At 38.0% G+C, this 25,570-nt stretch overlaps 1 protein-coding gene across 1 annotated transcript in view; it reads left to right on the top strand.

Moving 5' to 3' along the window:
• Positions 1 to 18,586, top strand: part of SUSD5 (sushi domain containing 5) — a 41,258-nt gene extending 22,672 nt beyond the window's left edge. The window contains exons 4-5 of the mRNA XM_010211611.2: positions 6,189 to 6,377; positions 17,266 to 18,586. Coding sequence (XP_010209913.2) covers positions 6,189 to 6,377; positions 17,266 to 18,545 — 1,469 coding nt within the window. The 3' untranslated portion in view covers positions 18,546 to 18,586. The remainder of the gene's footprint in view (positions 1 to 6,188; positions 6,378 to 17,265) is intronic.
• Positions 18,587 to 25,570: the final 6,984 nt, after the last annotated feature.

Raw genomic sequence — 25,570 nt, 5'->3', positions numbered from 1 at the left:
TTGCTGGGAAACAGTAAGCTCACAACAAAATGGGACATTTTAATAAAGCATTTGTGGTAGCAGGGAAAATGAAAATAATGCTTTACTGTAAAAATGTGACAGGTTGATGCATGCTTGGTGGACACCTAGCCAGTCACATATTGTAGAGTTTGGCTGACCATCCTCTTGACTAACTTTCATGCTGCTAGCTCTAGGCTCCGTGCTGCTCTGAGTGATGCCAGCTTCATCACCCACTTGGTAATGGTGTCACACAAGCACCTTTGTGCTTTCTTCCATGCTGCTTCTCACATATAGGAACGGCTCCGTGTAAACATCTGCAAAACTATCTCATTGTGTTCCTTCAAATCTCGCTTTTGTCACAACCCCCCATAAAGGGAAAGCTCGCTGGGGGTCAGGCAGCTGTGGTGGGCTGAAATCATAGCTCTGACCACTATTGCTCCATTGTGCTCCCCTGTCTCCCTCCACCTGCTCTCTCTTAGCCCACACGTAGATGCTGGGTCTCTGGGAAGGAACCATGTTGGCATTTTCCATTTGTTCACTGTTCACAGTCGAGGGGCACTGGTGCGCATAAGAAAATAGGCTGACAATGTCTTTTTGAAAAGGAGTATTGCACAATACTTAGAAGCTGTGCAGTTAAAAGTCAGGGGAAAATTTATATTGGTTACAAAGAAGAGACAATTTTTTAAAAACTTATTTTGTACAAGGCAGGGAGTTTCCTGATGATAGAATGGGATGACCATGACAACAAAACTCATCAAATAGTACTTAAACACAGAAATATTTTTGATTTTTGGATGAAAATAAGGTCCCCTCCTTCCTGAATATGCAAAAAAAAAAAAAGAAGAAAAAAAAAGAAAAAAAGGATGTATAGTAGATGTTTGAATAAAAGGCATAAACAAAGGCAATGAGGCTCGTCTATAGCTGGTACGAGAAAAGAACAAAGTCACTGAAGGAAACAGCCCTGCATGTCTAGTGAGGTAGATGGATATTGAATATTATTGGTGAGTTAAGGAAGTGTCCAGAATTTTGTAAAATGAGATCCTCCCATTCAGAATTCCCACAGTGATGGTGTGTGTGTCTGTAGAGATCCATCTAAGCCATATATGGCCATATAAGCCATCTATATACCTTTTCGTGTTTCTAAAGTAGTTTTTGTTTGATACACAGAAGAATCATGCAAGTCTTTAATAATAAGAGTTATAGTTTACGGGGCAGGATGTAGCTGAAATATTTTATGATTGCTGTGTGTATAGCTGCACTTTGCATAGTATGGATAACTGCATGTCTTCTCAATTTCTTGGGAAAAATGTTTTATGGAGTCATCACTCACTCAGGAGGACAATTCTGCATGAACTTAGAATTCATGGAGATCAGAAGAGCTTTCTCTTCACCCTGAGGACCAAAAATTACCTAAAAATATATTCAATTCTGCCTATTTTTAAAATGAAGTATCATGTGTAAGCCAGACCTGGCCCACAGGGTACATATTTAACTGTACTCCACCTAAGCTCATAAGAAAATGTTTCTAAATATAAAAGAGATAAAACAAGAAAACTATTAACCTAGAATTTTATTACCAGGCCTTTTTATTTTTTAAAAAACAATTCATTTCATATGTAGACAATCATCTTGGTTGTCTTTCTGGTATTTTTTAAAATGCAACAATGGAAAGATCTTGGTTAATAGCTCCTAAGTTTAAAGGTTCTTTCTTTCTGTAATCCACTGATATTCACAGACAACAAGAAAGATCTCTACTCCATATGGCTTTGATTTGCTGCCATCATAAAAAAACTCAACAGGCAGCAATTTGTTGTAGCACACAGCATAAATGCAAATCAAATTTTTTAAACATAACTGCTGGGTCCAGGAACTCATCAGAAGTTGGTGGATCATGTATCTATTTCTTTTTGCCTTTTTCAACAGTAAGAAAAAAGAAAAGAAATGAAGATATTCTTTATGACAGAATGTACTTTAAAAGAGCCATCAAACTACAATTTGCTATATGTAATATTTAAACCATTTCTTGTCATACTTTGCTATGAATATGAGGTTTTTCTTTTTTTTTTCATTGCTACAGTTTTCTTTTCCACAGCTTTGCATATAGCTGACAGTGAATTTCCAGCTACCTGGTGATGTCATTTAAACTAATAAATGAAGTTATTCTTACCAGCTCTATCTGATGAAAGAGGTATTGGCATCCTAACATCAGCAGCTTTCAAGCAACGCTTATATTGGCTGTTTAAGTTTTAGTTCTTTGTACTCAGTATTTTTATCTCCCTTTCAACTCAGTATTTTTATCTCCCTTTCCCCCCAACAAAAAAAAATCCATATAGTCAAGAATTAAAGTAAACATCCATGCTTATCTTTCATAGGGTTGAGTATTACGAGTTGCTTTTCCTAATTGCCTAATGACAAGACGATATCCTACAAATTCCAGTGGTCTCTCTGGAAAAATATTCTTGAATTCAACTGTTGTAAAAGGAATATTTTATGTCAAAGAGGATGTTTCAAGTGAGCTTACAGATCATAGTGCCCAGTTAAAGTGGACATTCTGGATTTTCATGTTTCGGTAGCTTCTCAGTTCTATCAAATGGGGTGGAAATTTGCTTCTTTTTTGTGTTGATATTTTTTTCCATTGATGTCATTTCTGTAAACAATATTTTATCAAGCTGTCTCGAAAAACCCTTACAAGCTTATAATGTGCTTCTAGTTTAAGTTAAGAAAACACTTCTGGAGGAAACTAGATTGGAGAGGGGGAATGTTGTTTCTTTAAAGTGTGTTGTGTCAACTCTTTGCCAAAAATCATCTGTCACAAACTCCTTTCCACATATGGTTTGGAGTTAAAGTTACTCTTCAGAGGGACCATAATTCCTAAAAGCCAGTCAAGACTGAATATGCTAACTGTACTAACAAGATCTATCTTAAATTCCTTTTAAAGAAAAGCTATAGGTTCTCCATGAGATTTGTAACCAGAATCATCACTAAATTAATATATCTGTGCTAAGCACTCTTTTACCTTCACTGTGGCATTTATTCAGATTTTATGTTCTGCCTCTATCCTGAATTCTACCTATATATATTTAGCTGTTTATTGACTGTGTTAGTGATTTTCACCAGGGTCTATGCCAAATTAATGCTGGCAGGAGGATCTGCTATGTAATTCTACATTTCCATTTATCTGTGATATGCTTTTTGCTACATAGCCTAACCCATCCTTGTTTACTAGAGATCCGCTATCAATGAGTGGAGCTCTATGAGATTTTTGACTCTATTATACTCTATTTGACCTCACAATCAATATTTGGATCACTGTATTTGCAAAATCTCTTCTTTGTAAAAGAGCATTCAGAAGGTCCCCTGCCAACTCCACTGCTTGCAGCTAATGTTAGGACACCAGAATTCCCTGCAGTAAACTTAGGAAGGATCAAAATTTTCAGAGCTGGATTCAGAGTTTCCAAGTTCAAGGATGTGATCTCTCACAAGCAGGCAGAGCATGGGATCCCCTGGAGGGGGCCTGAGTGCAGAGCGAAAACACTCAAGGACATTGAGCTCTTCTACTGGGAAGTGGGCATTGGGCTCACCTTTTAGCAAGCATCAACAGAATGTGCCAGATTTACGGCAGACTAAATAGGCAGAAAAGCAGTGCTCCACGTGGAGAGTTCAGACCCTGCTCAGCACAGGAGGAGGAATCGCGTCCTCATCCAGCACAGTCACCACTGCAGGCAACCTCTGTAATCTCCTTACAAAGAGCACTGCTGTTCCTCCTAATGACAGGCTGCTGCCAACACACCCTCTGTCACGCTTCATGGCCCATATCTGCCTCCTCTGTTCCAACATGCAAACTGCCCAAATGCCAACACTGAGCACAGACTGTTACTCCAAACAAAACCATGCTTTGCCACCTCCTGGTACAAAGGCTGCAAACAAAAACCTGAAGTGTGTCCCCAGAAATGCCTCATTTTAATGGGCCAGTATCGTTTCTGTGCACGTGCCAGAGAGAACAACTATGACAAAATCCTGAGGACGAGTTGTCCTACCAGCTGAGATTCCAGCAACACTAAGAACCTAAATAAGATGCAATCCTAAAAATCCCCATACATCTTCCACAAAACACAGCAACAGCAAAATGCATGCAGAAACTCAAAGCATGCCCTTGCAGGTTATCAGCTTTCAATTAGTGTTGTCATTCAGTCACCTCAATGGGCTCCACTGTGGAGACATAACCTTAGAAAGTCTCATACAATGTTCGTTTGTGAACATCTCTGAAGCTCTCTTTCCCCTTCCATTTACATATCCAAACTGCTCTTTCAGGATCTCCTCATTCTCTGGTATTATCTCTGTTGCCAAATTCTACAGTAAAGCTCCCTTCAGTTCTCTTTCTTTCCTGGTAGGTTATAATGTTCTTTTTGAATGTGTTTGCTATAAGGTAAATGTATTTAAGCACCGTAAGCATTAATTTTCTGCTTCCTCCAGCCACATGATTAAAAAGCAAGGCTCTGTAGATAAGAATACCCTCTGACAAATAATTGTCCCATACAACCTTGGAATCAATACTTCCTCAGAGTAGATACACAGCTCCCATTTGTACTGATGAAAGTGAGAACATAAATAAAGTACACAAAATGCAGGGGTCCGCAGCATTTAAAATATTTTTTATTCCTTTCATCCACATCAAACTCTATTCATCCTACCAGTTCACAGGAAACGCATTAGTTGCTAACTACTCCTCACTTCCTCGGATGCCAAGCCGGCATGAGTCTGTACATAATCTGAGCCTTGTGCAGCCACAAGAGCTTGTTTTTTTTCTGTCAGTGTGTGTGCATAACTCCCACTAGCCCCAGAAGGTGTTAGACAGTATAGGTATGTGTACAGAACAGAGACTTCAAAGCTTTGACTCCAGTAATGTGTCCCTTAAATTAGTGGCAGATGTTTTTCAGCACACCCAATTAGAAGGGACTAGCCAGGTTTGTCAGGCAATTTCTAAAATTCTGGTCCAAAATAACTCTCATAGAGAATTCATATCTATCATAAGATATTCATTTTATAACAAGGCTAACAACTAACAAAGTAAGCATGTATTTACCTATGCCTGGTTCATAAGCAGATAGATGGTGGGAAAGACTGTATCAGAAACTCTGGAAGTCTTGAAGGCAGCTCTCAGCTTCAAAACAAAAGTCTTACCAAGAAACATAATCTTTGTTATGCAACTGCAATTTTCGTAATTGAGAGATATCCCTTTCAGAAAGGGCTTTAAAAAGTCTGGAGAAAAAGGCAACATGGCAATAACCTACTCAAGCACTACTGGGGGAAGAACACCTCTGAGAAGAGAACCCACAGTGTCCTAGCAGTTCCCTAGATGATCAGCAACAACATCAATAACAATAGACAAGATTTTTGAAAGCTGAAAAAATTGAGATAAAATTTAGTTTACACTCATGTTGACATTTGTCTGTTTGATGCACTTCTTCCATGCAGAAAAAGAAAGTTCAAAGAAATCAATTTCATTCTTGTTTGCAGTCATTTTTACTTTTTGATTCCTAGTGCTGCAAGCAGAAATACTGTCAAACAACATCCTGTTAGATTTTGTATCCTGATAAATTTAGCTCTCTCTAGATTCTCACAGAGATCAGAGCTATATTACCCCTGGCCATTTTTTTATAGGTTAGGCATCTCTTATGGGGAAAATTTGAGCATCTGGGAAGAAACTTCTAATTGTAAGAAATAAAAGCAGATTAGAGATGGTTTGAAAAAATGGTTCATTTCTTAGCCTCTCACGGCTTACTACAGTGAAGTAGATACTAAAGTGCTACTCTCAAACAATTTCAATTTCACAACATTTTCTGCAGTTATGAAAAAAGACTGTGTTCAAGTTTGTGCTATTCAATTCCAACCAACACAAGCCCTTATTCATGTTGCAGAAGCAGGCAGAGCAGATACCTACAGCTTGATTTCCTTGGCTGACTTACAGAAAACAAAGCCCCACTAGATATATGTCACATCCCAAATAGAGCCTTGCAGATAACTTCCCAAACACAACTGTACTTACTTATCAAAGAGTATGAGGGCATGAACTAGATGAAATGCATGAGTTCTTTTTGTGAATTTATCTTCCTGGTTATGATTTTAGCACTATAGTTAGCACTGCAATTCAAGGTGTCTCTGCGAGCTCATTTCCTTTCTCTTTTCAGACAAACCATGTGGAGACCCGCCGTCCTTCCCGCACACCATCTTGCACGGTCACACTGGCTTTGAAATGGGGGATGAGCTCCTGTACGTCTGTGCGCAGGGCTACATCATGGGCAACAAGGAAAGCGCTTTCACGCTGCTCTGCGACAGCTGCGGCGAGTGGTACGGCCAAGTGCAGGCCTGTGTCAAAGGTAAGCTCACCCAGCACACAAAAACATCAGCTCACCAAGCACGCCCGGCCTCCCAGCTGAGACTCTTTCAGGCTTAATGGAGTGTCTCATGGGTATTTTCAGTTCCAGCTGGAAGTCTTGATGGTTAAAGCATCTGTATCTTCCTGTATTTACATGGCAGCTGGCCTAACAGGGCTTTTACAATACCATTAATAGCCATCACAGTGAACCACATGCATCTATGAGTGAAGAGTTTCTTTCTGGGAAGCATGAGCCACTTACAATAATAATAATAATAAAATGTAACATTTTATGCCATAATTTTTGTTGTATCTGTTAAAGCCAATTTAGGGAGTCACTATGAGTCTTTTCCCAAGGTTATCATTCAACTCTTGCCTTCCACAACACCATCTTCCCTCTTTTTTTCCCCACAGAAGACTTTTTCTTTAGTGCTAAACACAATTTTCAATAACTGGAAAAAAGCCCTTTAGGAAGTTCCTTCATCTAGTTATTTAATATCAGAACCAGCCCTTTCTGGTAACTGGCTGTTTATAATTTTGTATGTGCTCATTCTTTTTTTTTTTTTTTAAAGTGTACTTATCTGTTTACTCCAGAAAAGGGATTACTACTGATGGGACAACAAATATTACAGGTATTTTTAGAGTAGTCCAAGAGTCATGTCCAGGCAGCATTAGTCAGCCAAAGACATTGTTTACCACATGGACTGCATAATGCAGATTTTGTGCGTCTTCTGCTGTGTTTATTTTCACATGAAGCCACAGAGCTGTTACAGACCAGCTACTGAAATGAAAACCTGGTATTTGTCCTTGCCTTTGGGAACCTAAGGCAAGCACAGAATAAAAAATGTATCTTTTTTTTTTTTTTGGTGGAAGCACACTAACTGGGGCAAACATGTGCAAGTAATGGCTCCCCTTACTGCAGGCATTCTTAGGTAGTCCATGACTTTAGCATCCTGTCACCGTCTCAGTATCTTCACATGCTACTACATGCTGAGGTCCCCTGCCGCAAAATTTCAGGCATTAGCACAAAGTGGAGCTTTCTGCTCTTCTGGGGCCCAAGCCCATCAAAGCACCTCATCTCTTCCCAGTTCAGACCCACTAGTACAGCAGCTGATCCTTTTATAAACGCTCTTCTCGCCTCTCTGATGCTTTAAATTTCCCCAGATCCCTCTTTCCAGAGGTCTGCCAGTATTAAGCAGAATCTCGCCTTAGAGGGTGGCCCAGAAACATGTCCACAGCATTTCCCAACATATTCCTCCTTGCGATTTCCCCTTGAGTGAGTGCGTGCTGCTGACTGGCACGTCTTGGTTCCTAAGGGAGCATCCTCCTTATGGTCAAGAAAAAGTGCCTTACAGCATTTTTGGGGAGTTCTCTCTGCTTTTTTAGTCTTGTCTGTTTCTTCTGCCTGCCCTGCTACCTGCTGGCACAACCCCTCTCCCGCCATGGCAGCTTCATGCTTGTGCTTGAGAGCAGACATTTTGTATGTCAAGCCACCATTTTGTATGCCCAGTCCCCTTCCACAAGATGCCTCCTCCCTCTCCCTCCGCCTCAGAGGGGCACCATGGACTCCCCTTCACCTTCCTCTACTCATCCTCCCTGCAGGGATGGGCCGCAGGGTGCTGGAAACGCCCTGTGAGGGGAGAAGATGGGGTTTCATGGGTGACAACAAGGTCTCAGAGGACGCAGTGGCCATCCTGTGGGCACTGGGGGCCCCCCAGTGTGGGCCCCCATCATGCGAGGGCCTGGCCAATGCTCACCTATCAGTCGCTTCTCTATCTTAGTGATTTACACCAAAAGCGCCCAGACCTGTCACCCACACCGACTGATCCCGTGACAGGGCTGGGGGGATCACATCTCATCCCTCCAAAGGAATAGTATAAATTTGTAAAGAACACACTTACTAGCATTTTAAAATTCCTTGTTTTACACCTCTGAATTTGAGTTTTGTGAAGTTTTACTTTTGCATGGTCTAGGTTGAACAGAGTCAACCATCGTTTAAGTGTTCTTGGATTTTTATTTGGATTATGAAAGAGTGATACAATAATTCTCCCTCTCTTAAGCCCTGGAATTTGTCCACTGGTTTGTAAAATCTCTATCTGTCTCAACAGCTTTAACTAGTCCTTTCCTACTTGTTGCATTAGCAGTTATAAACTACTGGCCTTACGTGTAGAATAAATGCCACTTTCTATAGTAAATCAGGAAAAGTAAAAAAGTAAAGTCAGGACATGTATAAATCAACAGAGGTGCTCATGCCAGAAGGGAAGCCTGTAACAGAATGGTCACTTGTAGATCAATTAGGGTGAAAATTAAAACAAGAAGCATATTATTTTTAAGGTCATCTATTAAAAAGCAAAGACAAATTTTATAATGTACTATGCTTTCAGAAATTTCCTCTGCAAACACAAAAGGTAACTACCTAGATATTTCCTTCTATAAAAAAATGAATGTGGAGTCTTTTTTTTTTTTTACCAAATAGCTTTACTTAGGGAACTGGGGCTTTAAAAACAAACAAACAACAACAAAAACAACAAACAAAGCAAACTCAGTAAAAGCTCTGGGAAGAGATAGCAAGAGCATTTACTAAATTTAAACCAAGAAAAAAATGCCTTTATGTTAGTTAAGTCTGCAACAAACTTTTATTTTTCCTATTGTTTAAATGTAACTTAAACAGTACCATGAATACAGATTTGAATGCAATCTGAAATCTGTTACTTTCTCATTCTCATTTTATTCTATTCAATGCGTAAAGCTCATTTTTTCCAGTATTTCAGAATATTTTTGAGAGAATCTTACTTTTCTTTTTTCCAGAGAGGTATCACATCTTTATGATTATTTTCTTGGCAAAAAGCCTATATATTTTAAACAAAGTAGTGGAGTGTTACACAACTGGGCAGACAGAAAAGGACAGGCTTCTTGGAAGGTGAAACAGAGTGAAGTAATCTCTATTAGCTTCAGTTGGCACATATATCTCTTTCAGAACATATATGCCTTAACGCCTATGATCATGCTAGGAGTATGTTTTTATTCATGTATACATACCAGCAGGTGGTGGATAATGAGGAGAAAAGGTCACAAGAGTTCTTAGCAAAAATGAGTTGTGTCTGTGCGCCAGGGAACTAAATATTTTAAACCATCTAAGTGGCATAAATGTAGCCCAGAAAAAACAGAATATTCTGACTTCCTTCTGAACTGCTTCAGCTTCCAAAACTATTGTTACGAACAGCAGCTCAGATGACTAGGTGAAATACTGTTGTGGGGGAGGAAGTAAGGAGGGAGAGAAGGAAAAAAGAGTATCTACATCCAATTACGCAGTGGGTCTGAATTGCCTGTAACCTCCACCAGATTGATAAATACTTTTCCTTCACTGGGTTTAATGGAAATGCTAATTTTATCAAACATAAAAATAAAACTGCATTACACCAGAGTAAGAAAAGAGAGAATCAGGTCATTTAAGCTGTGTGTGTTTCACTGTTTTCCCTACATAAACAGTCTATTTCCCCTCTTTTGCCGGAGCCTTTGACACAGCAGCAGGGGATAGAAAAATATTTTTAAAAGAAATAGGAAAGAGCAGTTGTAAAATCACAAACATCAGCACTGGAGCTTTGGAGCAGATGTGGTATTGTGGATTATAATTTTTAAAATGATTTAAATGTAGATTTCATGCTGAGGAGCTTCCTGTGATTCTTGTTTTAAAAACACTTTAAGGACTTGTAATAGAAATTATTACATGTATTCAGTGAATCATTACTAATTACATATTCAGTCTTTCTAATCGCAGTTCTTTAGGAAGGGATGCTTTACAAGAAAAGCAAAATGTGTTTGATTTTTAATGTTAGAGTTGATTATTTAAATAAATACATTAAATTGTGAAAAAGAACAAGAACTGGAGTTTAAATAAAAGAAGCCTTATTTACACTGTCAGATATATTGGGGTCATAGTGTAGAGGAGAATCATTATTAATTAAGTACCCCAGAAGAGACATACACGCACCAGTTTTCAGATGCTTTGAGGCAAAGGAGTAACTTTACTGTTGGTAAATGGCAGGATTTACATCCCTGGTGGCGGAATGGACCATTTCTATTCTAACTATCTCATGCCAGAGGGAAGATGACCATAGAGCCACTTCAGCGAGCATCTGAGGGCTATATTTAGCTGTTTGCAAGCTGATAGTCTTCTGATTCTCTGAATATGCTCTGAGTGAGCAGCTGGAATGTGATGTCCATGGCTTTTACGCAAACACAACAGAGCTGTGTGGAAAAAACTCTGGTCAGATGTAAGGTCTATTCCTAAATCTGGCAATGTCTTTGAGACTGTAGGCAAGTCAACTATGCTATTCTCTGTTGCTTTTTTCCACCTCGTCCATGAAATAAGGATAATTTTTATCCAGCTTCATGATTTTTTTGAGACTTACAGATATTACAACTATATGTTACTGTCCAATGTTTTAAGTGCCACATCATAATGCCCAGCTTTCCAAGCAGAATCTCTGACAAAAGAGCAGTAATGAGATTTCTGTTGCTTTTGTGTTAAAATTATAGGACCTACTTTACATTTCCAGTTGCTTAATAAGAGCAGATTTAGAATAAGGGAACTATCATCTTACCAGGGTCTAAATATAGCACTTAGGTGTTTATTGAAGTGGTTTTATGATCATCTTTCATCTCTGCTGTGAGTCAATTAGAATAGAAATAGCCCATTCTGCTGCCAGGGATGTGAATGTAGTTGGTATTGTTGGCAAAGCCATAAATCAAATGGAAAAGTACATTATCCATCAATACTTACATAATTCAAAATATACTGACAAAACTTTCCTGTGAACATAACTGAACAAAATCATTTTGGGATTATACTAAGTGGATTCTGGGTACAATAAAGTATGTTGTAAATTGAGCAAACAATATGTTGCAAATGGCACACATGAGGTAATGGGCTGTAATTTTTAATGAAGATGCTTTTAAATAAAATAGTGGCTCTGTACAGTTAGTATTTCTTGTAATTTTTCATCATGAAAAGATGTTGTGTTCTAACTGAGAACACAGAAATATTCAACTTAAGAAGGCAACCTTAAGCAGAGAACAGGGGAATAAATATTTTTACAGTTTATTATTTTTTCTATTTCTGTGGAGAGAACATATTTGTTTCACGAAATATATCCTGAAAATTGGCATTGTAATAATGTCTGAAAGCAGTTACTGTGTGACATTTTGTGGTTGTCCTACAGGCAGAGGGACTAAACCAACAGTTGCTAAAGGACATTCTTTCTTCTTTTCTGAAATGAACTGTTGGGTTCAGGATCAGCAGTGTTAATACTAGCATTTCAGTGGAGGGATCAGGGCTGTACTGTATTAGGCTAGATCAAATGTCCTCCAGTTCGCTTCCTAAAAAAAGAAGGCAGATTAGATGGCTGAGAAATCATGTCATATCTCTGCCCTGTAAATGTACTTTAAGCTTCCCTCTTGGCTGCTTTGGATTTCTTTTTCAACTATAAGCTTGTGGCAACAGTATGAATACTCGGATGCTTTTCTAATGTATTCAGTGCTGGTCTAACTGGAGACCGCTCTTTTGACTTCAATGTAAGGGTGATTCAGCTGACATTGAACACCTCTGAAAGCTTCATCTACAACTCTCAGTCTTTGTACCTCATTACACATAGTTCTGCTGAATTTTTAAGAATACAGTTGTTTTGCATTCAAGTTGTCTGTAAGCATGAGAAGCCAACACCAGTTATTATTTCTTTTTAAATGTGCAAGATAAAACAAAACGGAGCTTTTATTTGTATTTGGGGATGCTTTTTGTTTTTATTTTATTTGGTGTTTTTTTTTTTTTTTAAATAGAAGGGGAGAGTTGTAACAGACAAGTAAAATAAATAAGCTGCAAAATATATCCATGGTCTGTAAAAGCAAATGTCAAGCTTTGATTCTTTTCTCAGGTCTGTCACTTAACTGTATGATTAATGTAAAGTATCAATCTGGCTTGAACTGAATCTGCCAAATCAAATTAGTTAGAAAAATTATGATGGGTTTCCTCCTAGAATGAGAATCACCCTCCATCTTGTAGCTGGTACACACTGGCAACATAAATTCTTTGTAACATACTCTGGTTGGTTTTGGCAGAAACATGGTCATGGTTATGTGCATATGGCTGATCCAGTTCAAATGGGTGGATCTGCAAGATGCAGTAGTACAAAGATTTGACTGAATTTAGGCAAGTAAGTCTAAATGTTCTGTACATATTTAGAGACATGTGTCAACTTGATAATTTTTAATGCAATTGCCTAGACATTCTTTTTTTTTTTTTTTTTTAAATGTTTTTAGGCCCTGGAAATGTTTGTGTTGACGGCCTACACAGAATCAAATTTCAGCTTCTTGCACTTCAAACATACTTCAATAAAACATGCAGTACGCTTCACGGTTGTCCAAAATAGTGGCACTCAAAATAGAACTCAGATGCTAATATACTATTAAGGAGAAGAATTAAACTGATGCTAGAGTCTAGAAAACCAGGCTCTTTTTTTTTGTCTATCTCTATTCTTGGTCAATAATTTCAAATTAGCTTCAAAACTTGAAGGACTTGAAAGCAGTTTAAGACTGGGTGCTTCCTAAAGAGGATAAGGCTAAATTAAAAGGATTTTACCAATGGAAATTGAACTTCACATCTTTTATAGTATGCTATTTGAGCATCTGTTGCTGTAAAATGTTCATTTTAGCCTGAGTAATCTGTCAGATACATAGTGAATCAGTACTCACTGATCCTTCAGTCTGTCAGAGGAGAGTAGAGATAAGACGGAGCAGTAACTGAAAATAGAAAGATTTAGTCTTGAACCAATGACTTTCAGTGTGCGCTACTCCTAAAACCAGACCTGCCTGGCTAGAAAGGAAGATGAAACCACTTTTAAATCAATTGCAAGCTGGTTTTAAAAAGAGTGTAAATAAATATGACAACTGTTAAATAAGAGGTGGAGCTATGTCTTGGTTGTTTTTGTTACTGTTATCTTCAGTCCTGAGGCAAAATCTCAAGACACCTGGAAAGCTCAAGGAAGTGCTGAGGTGGTGAGCAAAAAGAAGTGTAAAATTCGTGCAATCTGATACTGGAAAATCAAGCTTACAGCTGATTTTAAAGGTTGTCATGGTAACACAAACTCACTAAATACTAAGTCTAAGCTCCATTGGAAGGTCTGAGGCACAGAAGAAAGAATGGACTATTACTACTGTGTAAGTCGATTCAGGATCATATAAATCAAAGCTTCTGAGCAAGGGCTCTGTTTTTCCTTTGATGGTTAGAGAGCTCAATAGTTGCTTTCATTCTGGCATCCCATAAGCTAACATTAGTTATGTTGATAGTCTTTGCTAAAAACTGTACAAATAGAGGAGCTTGCATATGAAAATACATTATAGCAGCTTTACAACTTAGGCTACAGTCTGATTGTCAAAGGGAACAAGACTCCCTTATGCAGTGACAAGCAGGGCATAATGAACTCCAACCTCAGTCTCTCTTTCATCCACAATGGGCTTTTTCTTTCCTCAAATGAGTTTTAAGAAAACACCAATTCATTTCTATCCATACAGGATTGGGCCCACAGACGGCAAATTTAGGAAACTTGATTGATGGTTCAACAAACCCAAGCATTTTCTGATAGACTGAGGACTTGTATTTTCCTTGGAGCATATGCTGTTTCTTGATGTGTCTCTATCAGGCTTTCTTCAAAAAGGCTAAAAATACACTGCAGGAGAGAGACAAAAGAAGGAATAACTTCAAATTTTATAAAAAGCATATTATTGTAGTTGTTAAGCAGTGACTAATAAGCCATACCAGTCAATAATATGAATACTGGCTGGCTCTTCCTCTTACTTTCTGAAGAAGAGATGTGAAAGAAGTACCACAGACTTACAGTACAATTTTTGTGCAATGATACATGTACATGCACAAGAACACCATAATGTAAAAATTAATATTTCATCCTGCATCTGAAAGATAAATGAGTTACAAAATTAGTTAAAGGTATAGAAGACATACAGGTAAAGACAGACTGGACTGATAATTCTTATCAAAAAAAAGAAAACAATGAATATCAGACTTGGTAAATAGTGAGTTCTTATCATCTTACACTTCATGCATATTCAATACCCAGTTATAGACTACCTTTGGAGACAGTAGGTTGTAGCGAAATAGGCATGGCAGATCCCTTTTTAGAAGGGATCTGGATAATAAGAGGACAAGATGGCTAAGATGCTGTTTCCATTCAAAAAAAGCATCAAGTAGAGAATTTCCTAAGTGGGAGTGAAACAAGGGAATGAAGTGAGACTAGCATTCAATATGCTACATAACAATAGCCATTACCACACTGAGTTTCATAAAAATCTTGCTAAAGTGATCTAGTACTCTGAGCTACCTTCCACTCATTAATGTCTGGAATACTGTTGGAGGAGATTTTCAGATGAATTAGGAAAGTGGGAGTCCTACCACAAGTCTTTCCACTTCAAGAACTAGATTCCATAATAAGTTAAGTCCCTTTTGTACAAGATGGAACGGTTTCATTTTGTTTTTTCTTCCTTGCTTTGAAGAGGACAAAGAACATATAATGATTTACTCAGTGAGAGGAGAAGGCCAGGATCAGGAGGGAGAGAGACCCATTGCTAGCATTGCTGTATCTTGCACCATTTTCATTGCACACCCTTGCTCTCATTTGAGAGTAGAGCTGCTTAGATCAGCCATTTCTTAAGCATAATTTTAACATAAGACACTAATTCTCTATAGGATATGCCCTACATTTCAGTTTCATCAGCATCTACTACTTTGGTTCATCAACTACTTCAGACGCAGACGCTACTACAAGAAAAATACCTTTTGCTAATACTCTAGTCCACAAATTAATCTGTTCTGTCAAAGGCAAAAAAAAAAGAAAAAAAAAAGAAAAAAGAAAAAGGCTGGTGTGAGCCATATCACTGCTAAGTGTTTTTTGGTAAGACTGTTTCTAATCCTTTTTAAGAGTAGATATATATGGCTGTGCCAGAATCCTGGAACAGAGCCTCCAAGGAGAATGTGATTCATTTGGATTTGGAGGTGGGCCCCAAATGAAAATGTGATTCAAATTTGGTGGAGTGTAAACAGACAAAAAGATAAGGATTTCTGAATGTATTGATTTGCTATATGGCTTCTCCTATTAATTTCTTGTTCCCCATGCCAAGGCAGATTTATTGCTTCACTGTCTTCACTAAAGACTAAACACTCTCTTAAAAAAGAAAAATTCTCACCATGATTCAGTTTGTTTTCTTTTCCATATCCTAAGGCACTATATTCTAGGACTTTTTATGCCAGCATAAATCCCATCAATTAATTACATCAATTTTCTATGAAGTAAAACTTGTGTGAGCTGAAAATGAGCTGCTCTGTCTAGTTTGAAAAATTCTCTTCATTGGGCTAAGGCTTTAAAAGCAGGGAAAATATAAATTACAATGCATGATTTATGTGATTTAGTTCAAAATCAAACACTGACTTTTGTCCTCTAAGTCAAGGCTGTTTTGCTATGAGAGATAGGTCTGGAGAGGTATGAGGAGTACTTCTAATTCAAACAGATAATGTGATGAATCTGCGCATCTATTGCACAATTTTTTTCCCTCTGTTTTCACCTGATTATTTTGGTAAAATTTCATCTCTTAAAAGGAGCCCAAGTATTGATTACAGTGGACATTATGTTAATACCTAATCATTAGTCTTTATAGTCTTTAGGTGTTTGAAACAGAGTTTTCAACCCACAGGAAATAAACCTTCATTTTTCAGATGAAGATATGCAGAACTCTGTGTCAGTTTTGGTGAGGGCTTTTTCCTTGGACAACTCTAAAAAGCTGCTTACAAGAAAAGAAATACTGTTCAATTCACCTGTCCCTAGGTGGAGTATCATTGCAACATCAAGTTCATTTAAAAAAATACTGTAATGATAAAAAGTGAACATACAGTTTTGAGTATAAATAAGGCAACTCAAAAGTCTCAGTTGTCACTGAAAGACAATCATGTTCCAGGGATGAGGTTATTTTATGAAGGATGATCAGGGACCTGGACCATCTGCCCTATGAGGAGATGGGCCTGTGTAGCCTGGAGAAGAGAAGGCTGAGAGGGGACCTGATCAGTGTATAGGAGAACCTCAAGGGAGGGAGGAGGATGGGGCTGTCCTCTTTTCAGTGGTGGCCATTGATAGGACAAAAGGAAACGGCCACAAACTGAAGCACCAGAAGTTCCACAGGAACTTAAGGAAAAAATTCTTAACAGTGAGGGTGACAGAGCACTGGAACAGGCTGCCCAGAGAGGTTGTGGAATCTCCTTCTCCGGAGATCTTCAAACCCCGCTTGGACGCAGTCCTGTGCCACATGTTCTAGGTGACCCTGCGTGTGCAGGGGTGGTTGGACTAGGTGATCTCTAAAGGTCCCTTCCAATCTTAAAGGATTCTATGATTCTATGATTCTATTCGTTTTTTTTTTTATCATTACTAGTTTTTATACATTCCTTTCCACATGTCTTTCCTGCTTGAAAATGATCTTTTTCTTTCCTCAAGTCTGGAAAAAATACTCGCCTTAGGGAGAGTAAATATTTGAGAAAATAATAAGGAAGTGAAAGAAGCTTTTACTTCCTGACAGTAGATTTTTTTTTTTTTTAATGTAGGAAGACAAGATATTAGCAGTAATCTACCCTCATTATTTTTAAATTTGATGTTGCCTATGAAGCTCATTGTGAATCATCTTCATTCAAAAAAAACGTAACACTTCATGAAACGTACTGTCTGCAAATTAGTATACCTATATTCATTATACCTTTCATCTTAGCCATCATAAAAAATGACACTACCTTTCTTTTGGTGGAACTGAATGTTTTATTTTGTTCTTTTAAATTTTTCTAGATGAGACTGAGGCACACATCGACTATGAAGATAATTTTCCTGATGACAGATCAATACCTATTGTTGAGAACAAACATGGCAATGGCAAAGAAGAAACTGAGCAGGAACAAGATCAACTTTCCTTTACTAAAAGGATGGAGGATGGAAGAACTGGAGGCGTGAAAGATGTTACTAAGGTCATAGATAGTCCTGAAAAAGAAAGAAAGGCACCAACGGAATCCCCTGTCTCACTCCTAAGCCAAAAAAACTTGTTTTGGTTTCCATCAGAGGCTTTTAGTGAGCCTGAATCACAGAAAGAAACAGATGATTCTACTACAGCACAGTTTTCTGAGGGTGATAACCACATTGGGGTGAAGACGGTCTATAATGAACCTAGTGCCAAAATGTTTTATGACACTGAGGATTTCCCTATTGGGCCCATTCTCACAACCAATGATACAAAGGCAGAGATAGATACAGTTGCCATTACTGATGAGTCATGGTTAGACGGTTATCCAGTAACACAAGAAGTGGTAGAAGATGATGAAGAGGAGGGGGATAAAGTTGATGGATCAATGGGAACAGAAGAAGACATCATTCTCACAACAGACCAGCCAAATCATGTTGAAGTTAGAAAATCAGGCAATGGTAGCCCAGCCCCAGGGGAAGGTTTAACAGAAATTGCGACGGTGACAGCAAGGACAGATGATGGGGTCAAAGAGACACCAGTAGCAGTTACATCACTGAGTGGCCTGGAGAACCTAAGCATGAGCACAGGTTATGAGGACACTTTGGGGGACCATGCAACTACATCACTGGAACTCACAACTCAGGAGCCTGTTACGACAGTGCTGTTTGATGTTACTGGCATAAAGACATCTGTGTCAGAAACTTCTGTGGTGGTCAGCCCCTTCGATCACACTCTGTATTCAGAGTCAAAAGAAACAACAGCTTCCCCAGCACAAGTAGCAACCACTGCACCAGCTCCGAGTATCTTTAGTGACACGTCGTCCCAAGCGTTAGGTGAGCACGAAAATCTCACCCAAGCCCTTGAAGAACAGCTTTTTCCCACTTCTGAACCATGTGAGGGAGAGAACTGTCCCAAGTCAAGCAAAGGCGCTATCATAGCAGTAATTGTAATTCTTCTATGCTTGTTACTGGCCGCAGCTGTACTGGCCGTGTGGTTTTTCAAAAAGCGGCAGCAAAAAAATTCTGTCTATAAACTGAATGGAAGGTGTCAACCCAGGCATCATTGCTACCACCACTACCACCAACAACACATTGAAATGCAGAAAGTCTAAACTGGAGTGTTTTGGGAGAGAGATTGGAAATCAGAGAAAAATATATATGTATTGACGCTAAAAGGATCACATGACTCATGGATACTAAAATCCAGCAGTGCAGAAAGCAGAAGAAAAAAACACCCTAAAGAACATAGAAGAGATTTCAGCTGTTTTGAAATCACAGGTTAGCATATCTGACCTTTCAGAGCTAAAGAATCTGTACGTTTTTGTCACAAGGGTCTTTTGGAAACAACAGCAGGACGCAATGTGCTTAGTAGTACATCTACAGTTTGTTCCGCTTTTACATTTTGCTCCTATTAATCATAAATTAATTGATTAATTTCTGTGTTACCTGGTTATAGTCTAATGGCAGGGCTGGTCAGGCCTGTTTGGTCTATTCTCAGTGGAACAGGAAAAGGAGGGGAAAAAAGGGAGGGGAGGACGGGAAAAGGATGTTTTTGGAGCAACCACACACTTGCTGTTTGTTCCTTCTTTTAGAAACAGCCAAACTAGTCAGGATAAACCACAGTAACAAATTATTACCTGATGTGTCTTACAAAGAAAAACTATTTGCTACCATACTCTAATGGGTAATATTGCAATAATTACTAAGGTACTTTTTTCAACATTGTAAAATTAACAAGCCAAAAATGTTGGGTCATTATGGTATTTTTTTGTAAGGTGTTATTTTAGCCTTAGCAGAGAAGTGCCATTCTTATACTAATCTTTTTATAGAAGTCATGATGTCTCCCTTGAATTGAGAGTACTGTAAGTGCCATCCTTCTTTTAATATTAACAAGAGAGGAGTCAGAATACCCTTGTTCTCGGGTGTTATGATGAATAACGTCTTATTAAAGAGCTGGACAATGATGAAGCACTTTGCAACCCTATCTGAAGTCAGTTGCTTTTCTGAGCATAAGTAAGTGCTCCCTCTTGATACCAGTTGATCAAGATGCTGAAGTTCAACTCACAGCCAGTAAGCACCTTTGGACAACTGAAGCCGTGTAAAGTATTTCTGCTGTATGAACCAATGACCAGTTTTCACCCTCCTGTTCTTTCATTGGTTGAACTGGTGGGGCTAAAATTGGCTATGGAAGATGAGTATCCAGTTAGAAAACTGCTTATTGTGGTTTTAAAGATAAAATCGAACCTGGGAAAGAGAGAAATCGTATCCGTCTGCTAAAATGCAAACACTTGGCTTTTAGACTTGGTGTTAGTACAAAAGCATAGAGATTTTCACAACTTCAATTTGTATTTCACACAGTTTTTAAGAATAAACATGAAGAGAGAGGAAGGAGTTTTTAGAAACCTTTCTAATAGTTCTGGTGCATTTAATATCAAGTGTTCTTTCTTACCTTTGAGAATGAACAAGAGAAAAACTGGCAACTGTGAATAATCTGCAGGTCAGAAATGCATTAATCTGCCACTCTACTGCACACTCTTAGCCAAAATACTGAAGTAGTTCAGCAGTTCAAAATATTCAAGTAAGAAAAAGTGACTCACTGGAGTTCACACCGTTTCACGTTCTGCCTGAGGTCACAGTGATAATTATCTCTAACTCCATGGAAAATAGACTTTATGAAATGGAGTGTGGAATTTGGCCCATCATATATTCATCAATTTTAAGGCTGGTAAGGAAAATAAAGTATTTTTCAATGACAGCCATGCCTTATCTTGGAGAATTTGATCTTAGAGTGGTAAGAGTTGGATCTAATTGCCTGGCTAGAGCGACAGTAAATACAGATCAACAGAAACTGTACAGATTTGTAAATATTGTGTTCTCTGAGATACACATGACTTTATGCTTTTAATGCATTCTAGAATATGAAATAACCTAGAATTTATGTTGTAAACTATTTTTTTATGCAGCAATTCTTTTTTTTTTTTTCTGAAAAAGCAAAGGATTTAGCACTAAGCAACTTTATGGAGACTGTTAACTCAACTAAAACATTCCATGTGTAATCTTGGGGAAATACGCTTCCAAATAAACACAGGAAGATCCATTTAAAATAGTGTTTATGTGAAAGCTGCAAATATGTGTTACACTTCTGTGCAGCATCATTCAAAATGAAATGTCAGTACTATTAGGCTCCGCAGCTGAACATGTAAAAATCAGAGTCAAAATATAATTACAAACAGAAACTGTACAGGGATTGTGTTTAAGATTTAGAAATACTTGCTATTCATGACCAGGAGAAAATGTACATTAACATAATGCTTTGGAGGTGTTTAAATAAAAATCATGTTACAAAAATGTGAAAAGAAGTGACTGTGCATATTCTCGTGCAAATTATCCTATTTGCCTACATATTCACTGAGAAAAGATAAGTCTGTCACTTGGATAATTCTTGAAGAAAACACTTTAATATTACAAAGTTGGCTGAAAAGTCCAGTTCTGCTTAGAAAAATGTCTTAGGAGACGTCCCCTTGAAGCAGAATCTGTTCATTCCTGCAGTTTTACTTTAACAGAGTAATTCATGGAGTCTGAGAAGGCTAATCAAAAAATGGGGATAAACTGTCTGTAATGATACATTTGACTTAAACTTTTGTGTGTGAAACTTGGCTTATTAAATACAGTAGGGTGGCACATCAATACATAGAGAACAATAAATACACAATCTGAAAATTAAAAGGCCAAAATGGGGAAATATCAGGAACAGTTTTGTGATGATGGACTTTATTCCTTAAGAGAATGGCCTATTGCCGTGTGATAGAAGTCATGTATTATCCTCTTCAAGGAAAGTCACATAGGTTGGCCAAAGTCAAGTCACCAGTATATCAAGGGAACTGGTAGGTGAAAACATGACTAAAACATTCTCCCTTTACCCTCCTCTCCTTTTCAACAACTACCTATTAGCTGGGTGACCATTTTATATAACTCTTTTCCTGCAGCACCTGGGCGCAGATCTGTATAAATTTGCTACCAGACAGGAGGAGAAGTGATCCTTCAAGGTGCCACATTAACGATATTGGGAGACCCTACGGCAGCCAGACTTTCTCTTGCCAGTGCTTTTGGGATCAAACCCTTGAGACCAAGGTTTGTTTGCTCCCCTAGATACAGGAACATTAGGATCACTGATTTTAAGTATCCAGCAACTTCTCAGTCCCAAATCCCGCTCCTCCCTGGCCTCCCTGGCTTTCATTTGCCAGGTAGGTGACAATACATGGTTTATTACAATGCACAGCTTTATTGAATACCTTATCTTGTAAGCTATTACACTGGGCATTTGTTGGTATGGGCATTGAAGTCAGGATAAGTTTTTTTTTTTCTTTTAATTAAAAGAATTTTCAATTTTTCATTTTAATTATTTTGTAATGCTGAGATGCAACAAGGTATGCAGCTATGAAAGACCATAAAATGTAGCTGCAAATGACCCTTTTGAAATTAGTCATGACAAAAACTGACCAGAGTGGTAATACTTGTCCAACTACAGGGTTAGCGCTAGTTCAAATAATAAAATGTTTGATCCCTTTTCATATAAGTGATAGTGAGAATGGGACAAAGGCATAAAGTCTGTTTTTTTTTTTCTTTTAAGTTGATATTCACATAAAGTTATACCTCCACCTACCTCATTTCCACTTTAAAGTAGGCAAAGTTCCATTACTTTGCAAAAGAATTAATCAGTAAAAAAGCACATTTGTTGCTTGATTCTATTTAAAAGCCCTACCTAAAAGCTACATCAAAGGGAAGAAAAAGTTAAAAATAATCAAAGAAGACTTAGGAAGTCACTCTCCAAAAAAAGGTTAGCATTTATAAGCTTAAAAAAATCAGGACTCTCTACAGAATTCAGTTTCCATATACGACCAGTACTTTAAGGAAAGAGAAGCAGGGTGAGAGTAGAAATGGGTCTAAACCACTGAATATTTCCTTGCCAAAAATAAATAAATAAAAAGGCATCTATTTACTTTATTTTTTTTCTAGGCACCGAAGAGGGCTTAAGATACAAAACCCTGATTTGCTGGGGTGTGCAACCCGACTTACTTTGGCTATTTCTTGCTTAGCTTCTTTTTTGTATATAGCTTAAACTCTCCACACTAGGTCATTCAAATCTTGAGTCACCAGAAAAAAAGAAGTCGCTGTTCAAAGTATGGCAGACAACCAAAAGTTCAGACAGCTGCAATGAAGGATTAGTTGTGGGTTTTTCTCACTGCCTTGCTACAAACTGCATCACAGCTCTATGTTCAAACATTATTAAACGGGAATGTTTTCTCTGGCACCAACTACTTCTCCCCACAGTTTAAGTATTGAATTTTTTTAACTGAAGTAGCTTTGGTTTACAGCTCACATTAGAACTTAAAAACATATTTCCATAGTAGCTGGCATATGCAGGCAACTGTTTATTCTCAGTACCAGCCATAATAAACACTTGTACTTTTATAATCCAACAAATCTTTGTCTAATCACAACTCAGTTTTCAGAGTTGTAAAATTTGCATGAAATTTAAACCATTTTTAATGAAGACTTTCTGCAAAATCAGTTTTTCTAAGTCTGTCTTCTCTGTCAATATCAACCAATAATTAATTGTAGCAAATGTGGAAATATACAGTGGGTATTAATTACAACAATGTATTAAGAAGAAGCTTTGAAAACATGACATGCTATATCATTTTAAAGAGGCATAGGTTGTCTTCAGATTATCTTGAAGACACACATTTTATCTTGAAGACACACATATAAGTCTATCTAGGATTTTTCTGGGATGTATGAAAAAAATGACGCCTCCTTGGTCAGACAGGCTTTCCAACTCAATTCAGAACAGCATCCGACTAACTTTTAAGTTTATATTTTAGCATTCCAAAGCAATAAAACTCTGGAAAAAAGAAGCAATTTAAATTCTCTTTTGGCTGATGCATTGTCAACAGAATTAACTGAGAATCATTACTATGAATGAAGGAACCCAGCATGACATTTGATTTCCCGTTGAATTTGCCAGAACTGATTATTCTAAAAATATTTGTTGTTCAAAACTGACTTTATTGGCTATTGGAATCACTGAGACACAGCAGTACGGAGTCTGTGATGCTCTTTTACGAGAATGGAATTAAACTAACCTTTGAGCAGAACGAGTACTTTCTTCTTCCTTTTGTAAGTGAGTATTGATAATCATAAGGATAAAAGAGCAAAAGGCATTAATATGTGAAGAATTACTAGCAGTAAGAGCAGACACTAATTTGAAAAAGATCACATGCCCAGCACAGTCTGTCAAATGCACTCATTTCCAACCTGCAATTCTCTTTTCTTGCCCAAGCTTTGCTTCTTACATAAGAAAGATGCTCCCAACAGCCAGCAGTCTTGTTTTTCACATAACCAAATATCCACTTGGAACCAGACTGAGTACACCAGCACTTGTGACTCAGTGTAATCTTAAGCTTTCAAGAAATTCCTCATCATGCAGGATTCCATCCAACAAAAGATCAAATACAGGACTCAGATTGTGTTGGACCTTGCGCTAGCCATCGGCCAGAAGATGAATTAAAGCAGTGTTCACCTAAAAACGCTGACTGAATTTTTATTTGTTGCTCAGTGCAGGCAGCTGAGGAAGATAAGAAAGGCCAACAGCAGCTATGCAAATAGCCAGCAGAAATGTGAGCAGTAACTGAAAAACATAATTGGGCTGCTCCACAACAGGCAATATTAGCAATGACGCCGATACGAATGTCACCTCCAGGATCAGCCTAGAGCCAGCAGACAAATAGTACCGATGCTGCATGTGAATCACACAAACACAGGGGCTTCAACAAAATAAAACTTCCCTTTAGCCTTGTCTAAATAAAGAAATGGGGATGAATTCTGAATGGCCTATTTGGTTAGGCAGAAACTGCTATAGTTAAGGCAGACAACTCACAATTGCAGGAATTTGGGGTGGCAGAAGGGAGGCAAGAACCATATTCCTGCAGCCTCCCAAGAAGAGCTGGCAGGAACAGAGAAAAGGAAGAAAAGAAAATAATTTACTGCAGTCACATGTAAGTGTTGGCATTTAACATTAGCAGCAGCAAAAGAAAAATCAGTTAAAAGAACCTGAGAATGCTGAAAAAAGCCACAATAAATACTAAAGAACTGGAAGAGGAGCTATTTCTCATTATGAAAGAACAAGGATTTGAGAACTACTTGTACTTATTAAGATTGAACTGGTTTGGGACCATATGTAGTGGAAATTAAGAAAGCCAGAAAAATCCACAGACACTTAAAAAAGGGATCATAATGCCATTTCAGAATGCCACAAAAATATCTGTTGCTTCCACAAGTTCAAAGGAACGGTAGAGGATATCAAACCTAATGTAGGCTTAATAAAAAATAAATCACTGTCTAATGGAAATCATATTAAGTCATGAAATGCCCACCTGAGAATGCAAAATGGCTGGAGATTTTAGCTGTGCAGCTGAGAGCTGAGAAAATGACTGAACATAAGAAGATATAATTTAAGGAAGCCTTAAAGCTAGAATCACAAACTTAGACGAAAGATGATAATGCCCAAGAGGCTCGCAATGGTTAAACAACTGTTTGATCAAGAGGAAAAATAAGGGTTCATAGCCCTAAATGTACCCCTGGTGTAACCCCACATATTAACTCTGATCAGTGTCTTCCAGTGCTCTGAAATTACTACAATGTTTTACCACATGCCACATATTTAAAAAAAAAAAAAACATATATAGTGGTCTCTGTTACTGTAAATTAACACTGGAAAGAGGGTTAGGGAGTCATTTAACTGGAAAGAAATAATTGTGAACGGCATCCTACAAACATCCTGAACGGATTTTCTGTTGTCTTGCACCCACAGCAGTATATTCCACTTGCTTTATGAACAGGCAAAACCTATTTAGAAGCCTTGCACATACCCAGTATTTCCATGCAACAGCTATAGTTACAGAAAACATCAGGCCCAACAATCTGTATTATAAATAACACTATAAGAGTTTTAAGAGTCTTAAAGGCATCTTGGTTTTGCGTTACAGACACAAAGAGTTCAGGCACCACTGAAAATAATGGCCAGAAAACAGTCTCTTCTTGGCAGAGCTTGTAAGTCAGTTTGGTAAATCATAAC

Source organism: Tinamus guttatus, unplaced genomic scaffold, assembly GCF_059628265.1.
Source record: "Tinamus guttatus ecotype Peru unplaced genomic scaffold, ASM5962826v1 Tinamus_guttatus_pri_ptg000104l, whole genome shotgun sequence".
In the NCBI taxonomy this organism is placed as follows: Eukaryota; Metazoa; Chordata; class Aves; order Tinamiformes; family Tinamidae; genus Tinamus; species Tinamus guttatus.
Note: the sequence above shows the minus strand (reverse complement) of the source record. Positions and strands in the feature narration are given on the sequence as shown.